The sequence below is a fragment of the Branchiostoma lanceolatum genome, chromosome 13 (genome assembly GCF_035083965.1).
Source record: "Branchiostoma lanceolatum isolate klBraLanc5 chromosome 13, klBraLanc5.hap2, whole genome shotgun sequence".
Lineage (NCBI taxonomy): Eukaryota > Metazoa > Chordata > Leptocardii > Amphioxiformes > Branchiostomatidae > Branchiostoma > Branchiostoma lanceolatum.
The window spans coordinates 6135250-6155286 of record NC_089734.1 but is presented as its reverse complement, the minus strand read 5'-3'; the positions used below and the strand labels follow the sequence as shown (position 1 = coordinate 6155286).

The window sequence follows — 20037 nt, the reverse complement described above, 5'->3', positions numbered from 1 at the left end:
ATAATTACATTCAATATGACTTATATGTATCATGATGAATACATGTTTACTTTATCATGCATTTCTATGTAGAAGGGAATGAACTCTAATGCAACTAGAATGTATCAGGACTGGTTTGCCCATTTTCTACTTTGCTATATAATCATTTGTATTTATGTTTCTGAAACAAATGGCCGTTCTACTTTTCCAGTGCAATATTACTTCCGCTTGCCACGACAATTGCGAGAACACCAACCCGGGTTACGTGTGTGGCGCGTGCCCCAAAGGGTATAGTGGTGACACAGCTATAGGATACGGACTAGATTATGCACTGCAACATCCACAGGTATGAACATTTTAATACACTTTCTGTGATAGTATCAAAACAGATAACATCAAAAACACCAGAAGCTAAATGTACTGCACGACACTCTTTAGGTATCACACAGACAAAGTCTATTCAGATGCACTTTAGATCTAACCCCAAAAGACTTTCTTGACGCCTTCATGCTCACTACTGATAGATTTGACTGTAATTCATCGCTTTATCCTGTCGTCTGCAGGTTTGTGAAGATATAGACGAGTGTGCTGTGGACAACGGGGGATGTCATCAGTATGCGGAGTGTGCCAACACTGTGGTATGTCCTGTATGCTTGTATGGATAAGATATGGGCAACCGATAGTGTTAATATGCACATGAACGTACATATGTTAGATGTGATATTGCGGTTTCTTTTTTGCTATTTTACATGATTGATAAAATTGTACATTGTCGCCAAATATGAGATACACTTGTGATGAAGATCAGATGCAATTACTGATACACACACACACACACACACACACACACACATACTAATGCACACAAACATACATACATATATGCACACACGAACATATACACACACGAACATATAGACACACATATAGTCATACAAACACACGCACATAATCCCTCCAATAAATAAGATAAGAAAAAAACTCATGTGGAAGTAACTGTCCAGTAACTGTCTTTGGTACTGAACTGTGTGTTATCATTAGCCTTCAAATCACTCTCTCACACATGTACCGCCTTCATGTCGTTATTTTCTTCACAATTTCCTCCAGGGAAGCTACAGCTGTGGCAACTGTGTCGAAGGTTACATCAGCGACATCTACCTGGGCTGCATCCCGGAAGACTTGTGTCAACTCGGCAGGCACAACTGTAGCAGCAACGCCACCTGTCTGTCTTTGGGGAACGGCAAGTTCAGATGCAAGGTAATTAATGCTCTCTACACGCCGTGCTCGTTTCGAATTTGTTATTGTGTGTAGGTGATATAAAAAAAAGCTTTCGACGCTTTGTATTGACATTGTTATCAAACAACAGTTTTAGAGAAATGCGTGCTTTATCTTCATCAAAACTATTGACGAGAGGACACTTTAAGAAGAATGAATATCAATTTAATTATAGCAACATGTTAGAAATGATTACAACAAGATAACGTATCAAAAGCTAAAGATGAAGTGTCATGATTGTTGCGCATGGTGTTTCATCCCTGACCCAGTGTAACCCAGGGTACGGTGGAGACGGTTACCGATGCGGTCCTGACACAGACCAGGACGGGTGGCCTGACGAACCTGTCTCCTGCCTGACGCGCTGGTGCAAGCAGGTAATGCATTACGTTCACAGGAGCCGTGTGTTCTGATACTGAAAACGGTCAAATCATCCGTGAATAGTTTCATCAGGTTGGTAAATCACTCAATACAAGTAACGCAACCAAGTGTTTTATTCAACGGACGTTTAGGTGACCGTCTGTCACCTTCCTCGGCTCAATTCTGACTAGTTCACTTTGCACTATGTAAATACTTTACTTTTGGTACTGCATCTGTAAGCAGCGACACCTGTAGCTGCAGTTCAACGGTTAAACCATTACATGAAGCATCAAAGGGAAGCGCTGGTGCTTCAATCTCTGACGGAAGGCTGCCTGTAGCTGTAGCCATTGCAAGTTCATTTCAATAGCGGTGACGTATGACCTAAAACGGTTTTACCGTTAACACCGTTTGAGATGCAATGATTTGGAGTAAGCTTTTGGTGTCTTCACTTGAACCCTCTAAAAGTCTGTACAGTGATTTATTCATATTTTAGCACAATCTAGTTTGATTAAACCGTTGAACTACCGCCCCCTTACCCACAGGATAACTGTCCCCTAGAGCCTAACAGTGGACAGGAGGACAACGATGGCGATAACATGGGCGACGTCTGTGACCATGATGACGACAACGATGGGCGACTGAATTCTGTTGTAAGTCCGTCTTATTTCTCACAGTTTGAATTGTAGAGAATGCTAGCGCTGTTATAACGTTATCTATGTTGTCAATTTCCAATGATAGGATAATATGTCTACGTAAAGAGTAATCATGCGGGATACATGTACCTGGATATTTCTGTAACCGTTAATTTTCTACTGCAACCTTCCTACGACAAAATAGTTTGCAATCCCGCAGGACAATTGCATACTCGTTTTGAACTGGGATCAAGCGGACACCGATGGCGACGGTTACGGTGACGCATGTGACACGTGCCCACTCGTGGCCAATCAGGAGCAGACTGACACTGACGGAGATGGTACTGGGGACGAGTGTGATGACGATGATGACGGTGATGGTAAGTGTAATCTCTGTCCTTATTAGAAGACACTACGTCATCATTACTCAATACAAAAGTTACTCAAGCAAGATTTGGATCTTGAAGAGTCTTGCGTCTTAGTCTCTTTTCTTCCCCATGAAGTATATGTTAAATCTAGTTCTTCGAATTTATTTTCCATAGGTTTCTTGGATACCTCAGACCCATGTCCACTTCTGAACGACACACAATCCGATGCAGACGGCGACTGCGTCAGTGACGTCAACGACAACTGCCCTAACGTCAGTAACGCAAACCAACAGGACACAGATATGGACGGGTATGGGGACGTCTGCGACGGGAACGACAAGTATGTGTGTAGCCATGGCAACAACGTTGCGACCGCATCGTAACTATTCCTGTATATAATGTAAATATACTTCACTTTTGGAACGCATCTGTAAGCAGCGACACCTTTAGCTGAAGTGCAATGACATTCAACAGGAAGTTCATACAGATATATGTTCCACATTCAGTGCAAAAGACAATACTATAACTTGAAGACTAACAGATAAGCAACTGTATAGATGATAATGGAAATTTCCAACTTTGAAATTTTTTTTTTCCGATTAACCTAGATCTGTTTGTTCCGTTTTCCAGGGATGGTGACAGTATTATCGACACATTGGATAACTGTTCGGACATTCCGAATCCGGAACAAACAGATACTGACAGTGACGGCATCGGTACTCTTAAATAATTCGTTTAATAAGTTTTACCGCACTATCATTTCGATTGTTACGTGGCATGATTATATAACTACTGTTCTATATTCAGAAATAATCCGTTTTTCTGCCAAAGAAAAATAGTGTGTTTTTGACATTCACACATAATTGTACGGATGGTATCTAAAAGGTTCTATTTCATCGTTTTTCACGAAGTTTTCAGCGTTCTCTCAACAATGCCAAACATGGTCTTCACAAATTCTTGCAGGTGACGCATGTGATGACGACATTGATAATGACGTCATGCCGAACGACCGAGACAACTGTCCCTTCATCCCCAACCCTGGGTGGGACGATACAAACGGTATGTGTCCTCTATTGTTTGTAATGCCCCAACAGTAGGGTTGCTAGCCACTACTACTACACAGTTGTTTTTCGGAAAATGTTATCAGTGGCCAGCAACCCTGCTTTTGGACCGCATATTCTAAGTTTTCTGGCTCTCGATTTGCATCCCTACCGACGGGATTTGCATTCTTTCTAAGTCCTTTTAAGGGAACATTAAGAATCAGAAGTAATTTAATTGTGTTTTTGGATGTTAATGCAATCTTTCTCAGATATAACGGGGTTATAATAAGTGACATATCAACTTAATGTACTTTTGTACCCCGAACGGATGATTATCTTAACGCCTAAGTGAATGGATAAATGTTTTCATTTCATTTTCCATTAGCTCATGATTGGTGGTGGCATGGCCGGTATACCTAATGGAGGACAAATGTAATCCAATGCAAAATATTTCTGACGATATGTTGATGATTTCAGGTAATCACGTGGGAGACGCGTGCGAGAACGATTACGATGGCGACGGTGTCCCGGATGTTGATGACGTTTGTCCCAAGCACTCCAACTATCACGTGACGAGCTTTACAAGTCACGTGTCAGTAAACCTTGCTGGAAGAGCCGCTCCAACCTGGGCTGTCGTAGATGACGTAGGATTAAAAAAAGTCTACTTCATTTTTTTATAGAAAATTATGATAATGGTTTAACCAGTTTTGCTTCGTGGCTGGAAGACCATATTTGCTGATTCATTGGTCAATTCTTTTTTTAGATATGTGTGGAAAACGTTATTGTTCAAATCTGTTACAAGGTGATTCGAGGATCTGATAGATGTGATGAATGAGGAGATTGTAAGTTTTAATCTTTTATTTCATTTTATTTCATTTTATTTTACAGGGACGGGAGATTCGACTCACAACCCACACAGAGGACCCAGTTATACTAATAGGTAAGCGTGTATAACGTAACGATTATCTGACTGAAAAAGAAATAGATAACATATTTAAAGAGAAAATAATTCAAGTTTATATTAAAACCCATAAAATGTGATTCTATGTAGGAAACGACCGTTTTGGGCCAGTAAACCTGACGGGCACCATGTTCGTCAATGATGACTCTGGGAACGACTACATCGGCTTCGTGTTCGGTTACCGGAGTAACAGCAGGTTCTATGTCGTCATCTGGAAGCACGAGAACGAGAATGCTGAAAGCAGCGCCACCTATGGTGGCATCAAGGGACTGCAGATTAAGGTAAGATCGTCCTGGTAAAGTGGCCGACCTCAGACTGAGTCGAAGTGAGGTGCTGAATTTCACTTCATAATGTCTACTAAAGAGCATGCCTTTAGAAAAGCTAGGTATTGACTGATGCTAATGACTAATAAATATACTTTTCCTATCCATCCGTTATCTTTAAGAGCCTCATTGATACTTAGGACAATTACGCAAAGGTGTTTTCCTTTTAGCTAACATAAAGATGAAAAGTCTTGTCACCTCTATAAATGAAGGTAAAGTTCTGGGCCCGTCTGTGTGGGTATGTGTGCGTGCGTGCGGTTCCAGCGCAATATCTAAAGAACGTCTCGAACGATTGTAATGATATTTGGTATGTTGGTAGGTGTTGTAGTCCCGGCGGTCAAGATTGAATTTGAACCTCCTGGTTGTTGACCTTGGTACTGCAGCTGTACTTCTGGTTCTTGTTATTTTTGTGATGTAGGTGGTAGATTCCAATACCGGGCCCAGTCCTGCACTTGCCGACGCTTTGTGGCACACACACGACACGGCTGACCATGTGACAATGCTGTGGCACGACCCGGACATGCGCGGATGGTTACATCACACTCCGTACACCTTCCAGCTGATGCACAGACCGTCTGTTGGTCTGATACGGTAAGAAAGTAGTTCCTCACTGTTTAAATGTAAAGACATGCCTGTTAGTTCTCTTCTTTTGAACAAGACATTTGAGTTTGGATTTTTTTCCGTGTTTCCTTTCCATACACGTATGAATCAAAATGAACAAATTAACACCAAGGATATAGAGCAAATTCTGATGACTTTTAAGACACAAGTAGTTGTAATACCTGGATCCACTTCAAACAAAGCTAATGTGCTTCATATAGGAAGTACGTTGTGTTAGCATGCATACATGTTGTAATCATAGTTTTTCTTTCGAAAATGATTTGAAAGTTTGAATCCCTCGCTTTTACTACAGGGTTACTGTATCAAGTAACCGGAGCCTCCTAACGGACTCTGGGAACGTGTATGACACCACCATCCTGGGGGGTCGGCTAGGGGTGTTCCTGTACAACCAATCAGGGGTCGTCTGGTCCAACCTGCAAATCTCGTGCGGAGAGAAGTACGTATGCAGATGTAACTTTTGTTCCTGAATGAGCACGACGTAATTAGGACGGCATGATAAGATACTAGTATTAGTTACAGACAGTATACAAGAAGACACATAATGTAGTTTAGATTAAGGGCTCGAGATTTAAAATGGGCGTACAAGGTATTATAAATGCTGTCAGAAGGGGTTCGCGGACTGTTAAAAGGATCAAGTCTGTAACTCTTGCCCTCTCATATTCATGCTGTAAGATAAAGAATCAGTATAGTCTTACTGTTATGCGATGATTTATTAATTTTTTTTTCAGAGTAAACCAAGCCATTCACTTCGATGGGAAGGATGACTATGTCGAGCTCACGTCCGTCATCGCTCTTGAGATGTTTGACAGGTGCAAAATACTTCATTCATCGTATACATAATCGGGACTGTCTAGCACATTTTCCTTCTATTCCTTTTTTTTTACACTATAAGCGTTTGTTGTTTTGCAGTTAAAAAGTAGTCATATTTGTGACCTTTGACCGCCTTCGTCACTCACGATTCATATCGGACATGGACGCAAAGTCATGAAAATTACTTAATCAAGAGCCATTATCATTTGGTTACGGAGATTTCGTTAAAGCATTTTTTCGCAGCAATAATTACTATCTGTATTTATTAATTTTTTCATTTATTTTGTAGTTTCACGATAGAGTCGTGGATCCGTCTGACCGGAGAGGATGCCGACTCCAAGATGCCGGTGATCTGTACTCTCGACACCAGACTCTGCATGTTCGTAGAGAACGGGTAAGGCACAAAGACCTCTTGCTAATTTTGAATTTTCCAAAATCCAAAACGAGGCTGCAGTTGGTTCTCCCTACTTATAAGCCTGTATTGCAATATTAGTATGCGATCTTAGGTGGTACGATTCGACCATCTAAAATGAAATACTAAATTACATGTGCCTGTCAAGTGTGGAAAATATTTGTGTCTACATATTTAGACTTGACTTTACCAGATAGGCAGTTCCATCTTCATAGCCAGTAACACCATATCTACCGCTCCAAAAGCCAAGAAATATGATTCTGTCTTGAGTACTAGTTAAAGAACTCTAATATAGAATTAGCCATGTACTTTTAACAAAAAGAAGACAAAATATGCCATATGCATGATGCTGTACACTGGCGTTTTTCTTGGCTAGGTCATAGCTGGTTTTTGTTTTCACAGTTTTCTATACGGAAAGCTTGGAAACGACGTTGTACAATCGACCACCGACATCCCGACAGAATATTGGTGTCACGTCACCCTTCTGTATGACGCACAAGGTAGGCATTCATATTTTTACGATACACGGCCTTCTTATTTCTCGTAATGCTTTCCTATTTGCCCAAAGCTAGCAAACGGAAAGCCGAATTTCGATACTCGCTGTACGAAAGATTTACTTTCTACGAACAAATAGCCCTCTCAATTGAATATTACTTTACATGAAAGTTTAGATTGTTCTCAGATACCAACTTCTTTCATACAGTTGTGCCAATATCTTTATTACAGGTCATCAGTTGTCTCTCTTCATGAATGGTTCTTTGGAGACGAGTGCATCAGAAGTCACGCCCTTAGACTGGGTATGTATAATTTTATGTTTAAGACATTCATGTTAACTTATTTCCTGAACACACTACAAAATTACACTATAACTGCTGGATCCTTTCGAAGAATGTCTACATATGTGTTGTAAGTTGGGGATTCTCCTATGCATATTGAAAGTAAAGACAATAGATTTCACCAGGACCGAATCTTGACTTGTATTTTTTAAATCTTTGTACCCAAATGTAAAGACCGGAAATGACACGAATGTGTACATCGGGAGGGATGAAGACAACTTCTTTAACGGAACGATGGACGACATCCGGCTGTACGGCATCAAGCTTCAGGAGGCGGAGATTGCCGAAGACGCCCGAACGTCCGACCGACTACGACAGTTCCACAGAGGCTTCCTGAATGCGCAGTATACAGTGGACAACGAGAAGATGGATGGTAAGGACAAATGTGTCATTTCCAGTACATTACAACGTGATGATGTGATTATTATCACGTGGCTATCACGTGGATTGAGGTGTATCACGTGATGCTCACGTGATTTGAATTAAAGCCAAGTCTGTAGTTTTCTGGTGAAATGGATATAAACGATTATTCTCCAAGCAGAGCTTTCGGTCGAGTGGGGTAGGAGTGTCCGGGAATTTGCTTACGCCTCGCTCCCTTGGAGACGTATAAGATCCCGGACACTCCTACCCACCTCGACCGAAAGCTCTGCTTGGAGAATAAGGAGGAGAGCATTATGTACTTTTTTCCTTCATGAATGATGAGTAAGTATGAGAATCGATTTTTTTTGTATCAGCTGCAGTAGCTAACAAAAGTTATATCAAATAAAGATGTCTCTTTTTTTTCAGCCACAATACTGATTGATGTCGGTATCCATGGACACCACGGAAGGATCGTCGGCAGCCCCCTTCTCGTTCCCAGTGCTGTAGACCAGGCGAGACACCAACTCCCGAGCGCAAGGAGAAGAAGACGACGATCAGCGGCGGAAAATCCAACACAGGATATCCATACGGAATTGTAAAGAGCTGTAGATAATGGTGGTGTATGTATACGTGAAAATACAGATGTAAATAGTACATGATTTTTTTTATTGGTCGTTGTAGCAAATTATGATTTATTTCGAATCCATTTGAGCAGAATCTTAACTTTGCCACTTTTGCAAGCAAATGGCATTCGTGTAGCTTAAAGCTAGTTGTGCAATTATGAATAAGCATTTTCACATATGACTTATATCGAGTTTGCTTTTCAGCAATAAAAACCTCGATATAGCATGGAAAGTAGTCACTGTAGCTTCATTACAATCAAGCAAGCGTGACATTTTGGGTTGCATTTGCACAGATTTAATTGCTAACATGGCAACTAATAGCATCATGTTTCATTTTGTGGTAATGCATATACTCAGATTCACAACTTTTAACCTCGTGTTGGTTTTTCGCTTAATAATTTGACGTCGAATAGCATTATATCTACGGAAGCTCTGCTAAGAACAACATGGCTTTCTATACTTGAAAAATACTGTGTTTATTTTTATGTAGATTTTTTTGCAGTTGTACAGGTAATGTGTGGTGGTGTGTAAGTAAAGTAAGTAAAGCAAGGAGAATCCATCTAATAGTGATTGAGATGTATACATGACGCAAATTGATGTACAGTCAAGTTTTAAAAGAGGTTTACAATGTGACGACAATCGCTTCGACTGAAGATTAAAGACAGTGGCAAAGTTGTCTGTTTATTCGCAAGAGAGTATCACTTTCTTATGTAATATTAGCATTGTCTCTAAGCATCAGGTTATCATACGCAGTCCAGTAACAGCTGAGTTTGTGTTTTCTCTTTTATCAGTCGTCCGTGGCCATGGCTTCGTGTGTTGTAACCGACTGTGTCCTGGTGGGCACGTTTGGTGCTTTCTCTGCCTTTTTGTTTGCTTCCGGCGGCGACTTGCTGAATTTCTTGATGGAGAAGTACTCTCTGTTGGGCAGCCCTCGCATCACGCCACAGCTGAGGGCACTCCTGTACAGACTCATGTCCGTAGCGTCATACCTGAAGATCAAAGTTTGAAAAAAAAATGTGTTTTTTTTTCACTCATTTTTGTCAATGAAAACATTTTTATATCTATATCAGACAAAGTTGCCGTGACCTTTCTACTGACCTAGCAGCTTTCTGGATTTCAAATTATACAAACTCTAGTCGTGGAAATATTTACGATGTTTCATCAATGAATTATCTTTACTTCGTGCTACGCTTAATCTTGGGTGTTTTGTGGTAGAGCTATTCGAGCCTGGTAAAAACAATGACATCATACCATTCGTTAGTTCTCTCGTCGTAGCACTCCACATGACAGATGGTTGTGTACCCGTTGAACCCTCCCACCACGAACAGCATGTCGTCGATCACCTCGATGCCGAAATTGGAGCGCGGGTTGTACATGTTGGGGATCATCGTCCACTGGTTAGAACCTGGGTCATACCTGGAAAAGGAAGTGAGAAAATCGTCAACGTTTCTGGGGAAAAAAATGTTCAACAGGAAACATGAAAACTTTTTAGACAACACTTCCTCTTTGCTTCGAGAAGCGTAGTTCCCTTGCTCGGGGACACACCGCAAGCGCGTTACAAAGAACCCAACTCACTTGTCGATAAGAGTAGGGGCCCAGTCGATGTGTGCTAGCCAAAGGAAAAATATCCATTCAGACTTCCTCTAAGTAATGATAACCTATAGCTAGTTGGGCAGCCCTGGCTGCACGCCTTTCAAACTGATATGAATCTCATAACCCATGTGAATATTTGTATAATTCATGGTAATGTTAGGCTTTATATATGTTTATATTCTTTTGCACAGAACTTTTTCACCCATTCCCGCCACACTGGACCTTTCCCTTTTCACACTAGTGACCTGACAATTGACCCCAGTAATCTGAAACTTGACCATGACGTAACCCCTGACCTTTCCGCAGTGTTGAGCCTGTTGGCGCCGTTGAACCCTCCCACGGCGTAGACGTAGTGCCTGTAGGCGATGACGCCGATGCCGCTACGCCGGCTCCGCATGTTGGCGATGGAGATCCACTCGTTCACGGCAGAGTCGTAGTACTCCGCGCTCTGGAGGCACTCCTGGCCGTTAAACCCGCCACAGATGTAAACTCTGTAAGGAAGGAAGAAAAGCACGAGTATTAGCAGGGGTACCGCGCAACTAAAGCGGGGTTTAAGAAACTTGTACTTATCGTCCACAGTAGTAGCCTCTGTATGCCGTTAAACCTGCCGCAGATGTACACTCTAGGAAACATGAAAAGCGTTTGAAAAAGCTGGCAGCACGAAAATTAGCAAGGTTGCCGAACACGGCCACGGTATTGACGAGCCAGGAAACGCGCGTTTTTCTTGCAGTACAAAATTGCATATTCTTGATACACGCGTAGAAATCCTTTCTGTAGTCGCATAGACTGCAAGCGTTAGAATACATGATTGAGATCGGGCACATTCACAGAATGACAGCAAACAAACTCACGGGGTATAACGTACGTCACGGGATGGCCAGACACATTCGGTGGTCGCAAAGATCTTTCAGCCGCAACGCGCAGACACATTCGACGCGGCGCGGAAAAATCAGCCGTCCGCGCGGACCTTTCAGCCGCAACGCGCAGACAAATTCGACGCCGCGCGGACCTATCAGCCGCTCGCGCGGAAAAATCAGCCGTGGGACAGCGCCATCAGGTGTCTCACTACTGCCTTCAGAGAGCGCTGGAAAGGCCGCGCCAAGGTAGGTCCTCCACAATTTCCTTCTCTAGCGTCATATAGAGACATCGACTGGTAATCTAACTAGGCCTATCAGGTGCCACACTATCTTAGGGTCATCTGGAGCCAGAAATAATCGGCAGGTCTTCAAAGTAAGTCGAGATATAGGGAGAACAGTTCTAGATCGGTGACACACCACATCGAAGTTATCAAGGTAAACAGTGGCCAATGCCGTATTTTGGGCCATTAGAAGCAAAGACATCTGCGGTTTTGACGTCTTTTAGTGTGATTGGGTGTCCAGAACAACGTAACATACCCTGGAATTGATATGATATGCCCACAGAGCGAAAATATGTGGTAGAAGTGATACCGCTATATAACGCCCCCTCCCCCATCCTTCAGTACGAGCCACCATGTGTAGAACGATGTTAACATATCTTATAGCAGTATTAAAGCCATAAGAAGCGATATCATGGATATTGTTGTGGCCATTTAAATGAAGATACATAGTCATCAATGTTTATCCAGACAAAGGCATTCATTTTTGGAATTTGCATTTCAGCCATGGAGTTTGTTGAGTAGGACAGGTTTGTGCATGTGACCACAAATGTAAAACCACATGTTCCACCCTACAAGTCTAGCCTTCAGGAGGGAGGTGTAGAACCACCTGACAAGCCATGCCTTGGGGAGGGACAGGATACACCTGGTCTTCAAGTAACAGCACAAGTGGATCCCGTTCAAACACCAGCACCAGTGGATCCAGTGAGGGTTCAGTGTCTTTGGAATCGTCCAACGAGTCCGATGACCTACCTGGTGTGGTTGTGCCAGCTGAAGATGTAGAAAATGATGTCTCCTCCCCCACACGCAGGACTACAGTACAGTCTGTGTACACATGGCAAGTGCTAAGCGAACAGTGGTTCACTAGATGAACACAAGCGTCGCTGCCATGGGGCTGATAAAGGACCAGCAATTTAGTGTGGGTTCTGCAATAAAGACTTTATTTATGCTAGAGACTTTCAGGATCACTTAGTTCAATCATCCAAGGAGTGCCCAGTTTGTCAGAAAGAGTTCAAGTGAAGAAGCACATGATAGTGCACTCAGATTGGGATTTTTGTAACAAATGTGGAAATTCCTTTAAGTCATAATATAAGAAGTCCTAAAACATCATCACAGAACCCATGACAATCCCAGAGTAAAGACGTTTGTCAGTGTTACAAGTGTGAACACAAGTTGCATAAAAAGGAAGAACTTGTGTGTAATCATGCAGTAATTCTGGTTCATATAATTACATTTGTTGTTTCACAAGAAGGTATACCTCATGTATAATGCACCTGTACAGTGACATATTTTCATCTGTAGTGTTGGGGAAAATGATGGCGTCGAGACTCGGTATTTGACTGGTTTTGACTTTGTTCTTCTTTTTTCAAGAGTCAATATTAATATACGATCAGAATACTTTAATTTGTAATCTATAGCAATAAATTAAGCAACAGTGCAATATGATTACAACATAGTCATTTGCCAAGTGATGTATAACAAGATCAAGAACATGGTATTGCAAGTCAGCAAATATATATGTTGTAAACAACCAGAATAAATGTAGTTATATATAGCTATATTTTGTATGTCATTTTTGGATTAACATTTCAGGAAATACAGGTGCACTACAGATGGTCAGTACAATGATGCAACGCTGAGATGGTCCATTACTTAAATCTGTAAATATAACAACCAGAACCTGACAAAGTATTGTCTTCATCTAATATCATGTGCTATTTCAAACATACTGCATAGTACCAAAATTGACGAATAATCTATTCAATACATATCTCTATGAATATAGATTTCTACTGCAAATATGGAGTTATTTGAATATTCAAGTTGTACATTGTATGATTTCCGTTGCTTAGCGCCTTTCGTATAAAGGGAGAGAAGCCTACAGTCCAGAAAAAAGTGTCATTGACGCTAGCTTGAGTAGGAGTTGACCAGGAGAGTTGTGTTTCTTTCTGCCCGGGACTTGCTGCAGTGCTGTCATCAATGCCAGTGTTATCTTCTGTTACCCATACATCTTCAACTTCGCAATCTGTGTTTGCTTTCCAGGTGCCCGCTGCTTTGTTTCTACACCTTTTCTGTGGATATAGTGTCAACCTGAGTCGACGAGGCATTTCTGAAAAACATCAGGGTTGATTACTAGTATTTGCAGTGACACATTATACCTGGGTAATAGTTATACTAGCAATATGATAAACAATCTTGCGAGAAACGTATGAGATGTTCGTTGAATCATCTAGATGAGGATAATCCCTTAAAGTGACAGAAGGTATTCCCCGCATATCGCCAAAATCACTCGAGGCGACAAAGACACTACTGCCTGTTAATGTTTACTATACTACTACATGTATAAGATATGGGCCGTAACTTTACTAGAAAATGGGGAGGGGGGCGTTATATAGCGGTATCACATATTTTCGCTCTGTGGGCATATTATATCAATTCCAGAGTATGTTACGTTGTTCTGGACACCCAATCACACTAAAAGACGTCAAAACCACAGATGTCTTTGCTTCTAATGGCCCAAAATACGGCATTGGCCACTGTTTACCTTGATAACTTCGATGTGGTGTGTCACCGATTTAGAACTGTTCTCCCTATATCTCGACTTACTTTGAAGACCTGCCGATTATTTCTGGCTCCAGATGACCATAAGATAGTGTGGCACCTGATAGGCCTAGTTAGATTACCAGTCGATGTCTCTATATGACGCTAGAGAAGGAAATTGTGGAGGACCTACCTTGGCGCGGCCTTTCCAGCGCTCTCTGAAGGCAGTAGTGAGACACCTGATGGCGCTGTCCCACGGCTGATTTTTCCGCGCGAGCGGCTGATAGGTCCGCGCGGCGTCGAATTTGACTGCGCGTTGCGGCTGAAAGGTCCGCGCGGACGGCTGATTTTTCCGCGCCGCGTCGAATGTGTCTGCGCGTTGCGGCTGAAAGATCTTTGCGACCACCGAATGTGTCTGGCCATCCCGTGACGTACGTTATACCCCGTGAAACTGACTATAGTTACAGATATTCGATTGTAAAACTAAACCTAAATCAGCAACGCTGAAGATACTGGGTACAAAACAGTTAGATCTAGTAGGACGAAATGAAAAGTCAGCGTCAGAAGGAAGCAGCGTGCAATCCACACCACGTGTGTTTGTATACGAAACGTCCCTACCTTCCCGCCAATGCCGTGGCGCTGGCGTCACTGCGCTGTGCCGTCATGTGCCTGATCAGACTCCACTGGTTGTTGTTGGGATTGTAGCGTTCCGCTGCGTTCGTGCGCACCTTGAATAAGAGATAGCAGCAGATCAAAGAAACGGTTAAGATCCGTCGCAGTCGTTACCAAACGGTGGCAATTTGAGTCAGATAAAACGGCGTATAATATGTGTGTGTTTATAAAAAATGGCACGTTCTTCCGTGTCTGAACAGGTTATTTATATGTCCAAGTACTCACGATCATTTATAACAACTTTGTAGTAGTACTGGTATAGACCCGAATGGAAATATGGATGGGATTTTGGTTCTATTAGAAAGGGAAAACATTTGAAGTTTATTTTAGAAAATTCTACCTGTCCGTCAAATCCGCCCATGGCGAAGATGTGCCCTCCCTGCACCGTAACGCTGACGTAGCAGCGGCGGCAGTTCATGGGGGCCACCTCCGACCAGCACAGCTTCGCAGGGTCGAAGCACCTTACGGAGTTGAAATACTCCACACTGTCGAACCCACCAATCACGTACAGCTTCTGGTTCAGACACGCGATGCCGTGGTACGCCCTACTGACAAAAGTGCGCTGTTAATCAAGTTCCAATAGATACATACACAGCACAAAGTACTACACGCGCGCACATACACACACGTGCACACATTAACTCAAACACACTCTCTTTCTTTCTTTCTTTCTTTCTTTCTTTCTTTCTTTCAATAGGTGCATACATCAATACAAAAACGGGAAGTCACGAACACACCCACACACACGTAAACCTACGTACAAACTCATGTGTACGTACAGACACACACTCAAACATACACACACGCGTACAGAAAGACATACACACATACATGCATACATACTGACAAACACACACGTAAAGATAGACACACACATTTGATACAGGGAATTAGAAAACAAGCAGACAGAAGTAACATCTGTCCTTGGTGCTGAACTGTGAGTTCTATTCAGCCTTCAGACATGAACGGACTATTGAATGTGTATTACCTGGGGTGGCTATCTCTCGGTTCCACGTCCACCCAGCGGTCGGCACGGGTATCGTACGTCTCGACCACGGGAGTCGGGCTCCGGTCACTCCATCCCCCGACGGCGAACAGCACTTCGTACGGTATCCGTGGGATGGCCAGCGGGTGGGTGAAGTCATTGAGGGCCTGAAGAAGACATCAATCATAGTCGACATCAATGCTAAACGTTCACCGTCTTTGATCCAATTGTAACCTATGTGCATACCTGTACCTTCAAGTCTGTTTTCTGGTATGTTAGTCAGAAATTTAGTGTCCCGTTTTCATATTTGCAACAAATGGATTTAATTTCTAGGAGGCACAATGTACAAAACATACTCATTCGGACAAAGAATTTGTCATAAATTCAGTAAGTTTTCAGGATGATGAAGGATGCATGTATTAACATCGGTGTATTTGAGTAATGCCACTACAGTTTTCTTTAGCTCCGATGTTTTGATACCAACCTGGTTACTGAGCTCCAAGTCGTAGAAGAACTTGACGGCGTCGACAACTCGCGGTTTGCAGACTTCGTTGTCCTTGATGAGTTCGTGAGTCTTGACCTTGCTCATGAAGTAGTCCGGATTCAGCAGGCCCACACGCACCTTCTGGAACAATCTATTTCAAACAGAATGATAAACTCCATTAGGCTTGCTCCTGAAGCTTCGCCAAAAAAACGTGTAATCAAAAGGACTGGGTGTCATCATAATGATCTAATTTCTTGGTTAAACATTGGTTTAATTTTTTTAACACAACGCTGAATATAGTTGAATTTAACGTGGTTTGATTCCCCAGATGCGGTCGTAGTCAGAATGATGGCTACATGAACGAAGTACCTACCCACTTTTCAAGACTGACATAAGTACTGAGAATTAGACGTTTGAGTATCATGTGTGATGTTATGTTTCCATTAAACGGTTCAGCATACTATATAGATTGCAAGAGATGTAAGGCATACAGTTGACTCTAAAATATTGTGTGATTCTTAATAGAAATATAAGTTTTCCCCACCTCGGGACATACTCTACCCGTGCCGGGAAGTCGGAGTTGACCCAGTGCACCAGGCCCTCGAACACGAACTCCTCGTCTTTAGCGTTCAAGTAGTCGTCCGCTAGGATGTTCTCGAAGTCTTCCACGGAAAGAAGCTGCAGTTCTTCATTGGCTGATAGAAAAAAGAAAGTGACAGATGTATTTCATATACTTGGCAGCTGACAGAAAGAGAAAGTAATGGATATGCTTTACATGCTGTTCCTGCCATTGTTAGACGTTACCATCTTCACTTGTACGTACGGTTTTAGGATGGTTAACAGTGACAGCTACAGCATCAACAGGTAAAATATAAGTATGGCGAGCGATTAAATGATAATGATAGTCGTTATTCTACATCCATACACATTCAAAAGTGGTAGGAAAGTACATATTAAAAACCAGACAACAAACAAACAAATAGACAGACAGACAACTACACTGACGCCCATGTCTTAAACAAACTTACGGGCACCAGCCATGACATCCGGGAACTTTGTGATGATGAAATCATAGCAGGCCTTCTCGAGCCCAGGGCAGAAGTAGCTCTTTGAGAACTCTCGTATCCCGATCACGTTCTCAGGGCTCAGATGGCGTCTGTGGGTGACAGAAACACTAGCAGGTAAGGACAATGGCGTCTTGGTATAACACCACAGACACGGATGTGACCAAAGTGTATTTATCTTCTATGCGATTCATCTATCAACTACTACATTCGTTTAGCTTTCTCAAGTTGTTTTTCTAGGGGCGCCCAGTCGTACGAAACAGTTCAAAACTTAATCAAAACTAGCCTAGCAAGCAAAAAAAGTAGTCAGGTGAACATGTATGGACGTTTCGATGACTGTCTGTCATCTTCCACCAGTATTGCCCTGATGAAGATGACAGTCATCAAAACGTCGGCTCGTGTACATACTTGATTGTGAATTAAAGAACTTTGCTATTCCAAAACGTAACATGTTTACGTGCCTGAGGAATTTGCAGCACTCTTTGACGATGCCGTTGATGTTAAACTGGTCGGCCGCTGGGAGGAGCTCCTGTACGTTAGCCTCGTTCACGTGCACGTCACGTGTGTACGCGTACTCAAGGATCAGCTCAAGCATTTCAGCGGAGATACCTGGGGTAAAGAATTAGTGACTTAATCAACAAACCAATCAATCAATAGACAGATCGACCAATCACAAAGTTTGTGATAGTTGACAAGAAAGGACCACGTAGGGAGGGAAATGAAAATTTGAATTACAGATTGATACAAGAAACACTTCATGATAATCCTCAAATGTACAGTGTGCATAAAGTGTCTTTGTGTGTTGTGGACTTGAATCAATAGATTGTGGAAAGCCTGTATGAAACTCTCCTAATACAATTAGTATTCTTGACATGATTTGAAGGACAAAAAAATGACAGACAATGTGCCGTTGTCTGTGTTCTTACCTGGAATGTCGATGACTGACATGGCTGACTCCGTGCATCCGTTGGTGAACAAGGCTCTGTACACAAACAGTGATAGAGAATTCATCACTTCAAATGAAAAGTTAGTAGTAATTTGTAATGGACATGCCAAAGTTCTCAAGGGAAAGCGGACGATGTTCACATAGGTATCGCTCTTAATGGCGACCACGGTGTTACATGGGCTCCTCGCGCGGCGTCTAGAAATCGATCGTTTGCATGCCAACTTATATTTCTAAAAGTCTTTAAAGTAATTTTAAATGCACCTGAATACCACCGGGCGTACTTGGGAAAGTGTTCACTGGTTTTAAGTCTAATTTTGTGTATATTTTTACATTTTCATAAGTCTTAACGAAATACCCTATCAGAGCCTAATCTGCAGTGCCGATCCCGGCCGCTCCCAGAAATCGAGCAAAACGACCGGCAAATTGTCAACTTGCGATCTTTTCGGGAATGGGGAAATTGCGAAAGGTTCGCATAGGGGTTTGGACTGTTTAGGGTTTCTTTTATTTTCTGTTCATGGTGTAACCATTTTAACTGTAGAACGACAATATGCAAGGTTTTTCACAAAGAAAATAATGGAATATCGAGTCATAAATGACGTTTCCTTGGCGTTGTACGAAAGGAAGTAGTCGAGTGTATACTTCTTGTAAGTTGTTATTTGTTGAAGGGCTACTATATCCAAATTTCAATCATGTTTTATGAAGCAAGAAGACGCTGAACAACTGCAACGATATTTCATTTGATTGTCTAACAATATGTCCAATTTCCCTTTCAAATGCTGCAAGGTGCGCGTTTTGGTTACTGAACGGTGCAATATAACCTTGGGCGCCGGGAGGAGCCACGTGGTGGGATAAATGGATACACTAGTGGAAAAGAACCCCATGCCCCCACCTGAAGTACTGACTGCAGCCGGCCAGAATGGTCCTGTGTGCCGGGAACTCCACTCCCTCCACCCGCAGTCTCACGTCGCAAAGCTGACCGTTTTTTCTCAGTTCGTTCCATGTGTTACACGCGTGGACGCTCACCTAAAAATAGTACACATTTATAAATGTTACACAGAATGCGGTTTGAATATAGTACGAATACATGCTGTATTTCAAAACTGGCTAAAATCTAGATATAATTCAACGCCAGAAAGTTGTTGCAAACATTCGCGTACGTGTACTGTGACAAGCGAACAGTAGAAAGTCAGTGTGGTTTGTCTTGTTGCACTAATTTAAAACACCAGTTCAGCTGTACTTCAGATGCACAACGGACTGAACGGCTAATAGTCATCGCACAAGGTAATAAGTGTGGTGGATTTTTAACGTGGTGGAGGTTGGTTCTGTCACAGGAAGCTTGTTCCATAACGATGTAGTTCTAGGAAATAAGCTTTTTGGCGCAGAGCTTCCACCTTGTTTCCTCCTTGTACCTATGTGTACACAGGGATGATATTAAACTTGGTACCTTCTTTTCCACGGGCGCATCCTGCTCCATTTCTTCCCCCTCGTCATCAGAATAATCCCACTCCATTCCGGTCCCGGGTATCTCCATCATATTTACGATTTCTGTACACTTGTCGGCTTGAGATGTATGTATTTTGGTATAAACTTGATTCTGCGGGATTTCAACGACTAGAACAACTGTCAACGTGATATGTTGTTGTCCCGCAAACACCCCATAGCGACTCTCCCGCGAAAAACAATGTTCTAGAAGTGCGAATGACGCTTTTCTATGGTTCAGGTTGGTATGACCTGTGATGACCCAGACCGGACATGCTGATTGGTCAAGAAGTACCTTTCTTTGATTGACTAGCAACAAAGGATAAGTGAGGATTGTTTCGTCACTAACGTTTATTTGTGAGATGGTCACATCGTTTGTATGCACAGAAAGCATCACCTTGCGACTATTTGTTGAAATACAACTATAATGCTTCAAACACCCGTTCTTGTATACTTCAATCCGACGCATTCCCTATTCTGCGTAATACAAATGTTCTAGAACACTTATTCTGCATATTGTTTACCGCATTACAAAATTGAC

General features: G+C 42.3%; 2 protein-coding genes and 2 long non-coding RNA genes across 4 annotated transcripts; 2 read left to right on the top strand and 2 right to left on the bottom strand.

The window, feature by feature from the left end:
- The first annotated feature begins 169 nt into the window (after positions 1-169).
- Positions 170-9273, top strand: LOC136447179 (cartilage oligomeric matrix protein-like). The gene is made up of 20 exons (XM_066445879.1): positions 170-325; positions 543-617; positions 1087-1236; positions 1524-1628; positions 2154-2261; positions 2464-2623; positions 2786-2951; positions 3242-3327; positions 3575-3670; positions 4129-4295; positions 4540-4591; positions 4703-4893; positions 5354-5526; positions 5849-5992; positions 6285-6365; positions 6656-6760; positions 7181-7278; positions 7505-7575; positions 7789-7987; positions 8401-9273. Exons 1-20 carry the CDS (start codon positions 170-172, stop codon positions 8571-8573), a joined length of 2556 nt encoding a protein of 851 aa, XP_066301976.1. The 3' UTR covers positions 8574-9273.
- LOC136447178 (kelch-like protein 10) lies at positions 8620-19770 on the bottom strand. The gene is made up of 13 exons (XM_066445878.1): positions 19462-19770; positions 18907-19040; positions 17998-18053; positions 17533-17680; positions 17036-17163; positions 16552-16702; positions 16008-16158; positions 15527-15690; positions 14879-15083; positions 14485-14594; positions 10487-10681; positions 9849-10013; positions 8620-9586 (listed from the first exon to the last, which is right to left on the bottom strand). The coding sequence occupies exons 1-13, from the start codon at positions 19549-19551 to the stop codon at positions 9385-9387; spliced, it is 1899 nt and encodes a 632-aa protein (XP_066301975.1). The 5' UTR covers positions 19552-19770; the 3' UTR covers positions 8620-9384.
- On the top strand, positions 11043-12886 carry LOC136447327 (uncharacterized). Its single transcript, XR_010757709.1, has 2 exons — positions 11043-11293; positions 11831-12886. It is a non-coding gene; the product is annotated as an uncharacterized lncRNA (long non-coding RNA).
- LOC136447326 (uncharacterized) lies at positions 12661-14314 on the bottom strand. Its single transcript, XR_010757708.1, has 2 exons — positions 14060-14314; positions 12661-13435 (listed from the first exon to the last, which is right to left on the bottom strand). It is a non-coding gene; the product is annotated as an uncharacterized lncRNA (long non-coding RNA).
- Positions 19771-20037: the final 267 nt, after the last annotated feature.

Coding starts and splice junctions, on each gene's coding strand:
- LOC136447179 (XM_066445879.1), top strand. CDS start 170: ATGGCCGTTCTACTTTTCCAGTGCAATATTACTTCCGCTTGCCACGAC. Junction 4,592..4,702: donor GGACCCAGTTATACTAATAG/GTAAGCGTGTAT, acceptor GATTCTATGTAG/GAAACGACCGTTTTGGGCCA. Junction 7,576..7,788: donor AAGTCACGCCCTTAGACTGG/GTATGTATAATT, acceptor CCAAATGTAAAG/ACCGGAAATGACACGAATGT.
- LOC136447178 (XM_066445878.1), bottom strand. CDS start 19,551: ATGATGGAGATACCCGGGACCGGAATGGAGTGGGATTATTCTGATGAC. Junction 16,159..16,551: donor CGGGTAGAGTATGTCCCGAG/GTGGGGAAAACT, acceptor TGTTTGAAATAG/ATTGTTCCAGAAGGTGCGTG. Junction 10,682..14,484: donor GCCACGGCATTGGCGGGAAG/GTAGGGACGTTT, acceptor CCTTCCTTACAG/AGTTTACATCTGTGGCGGGT.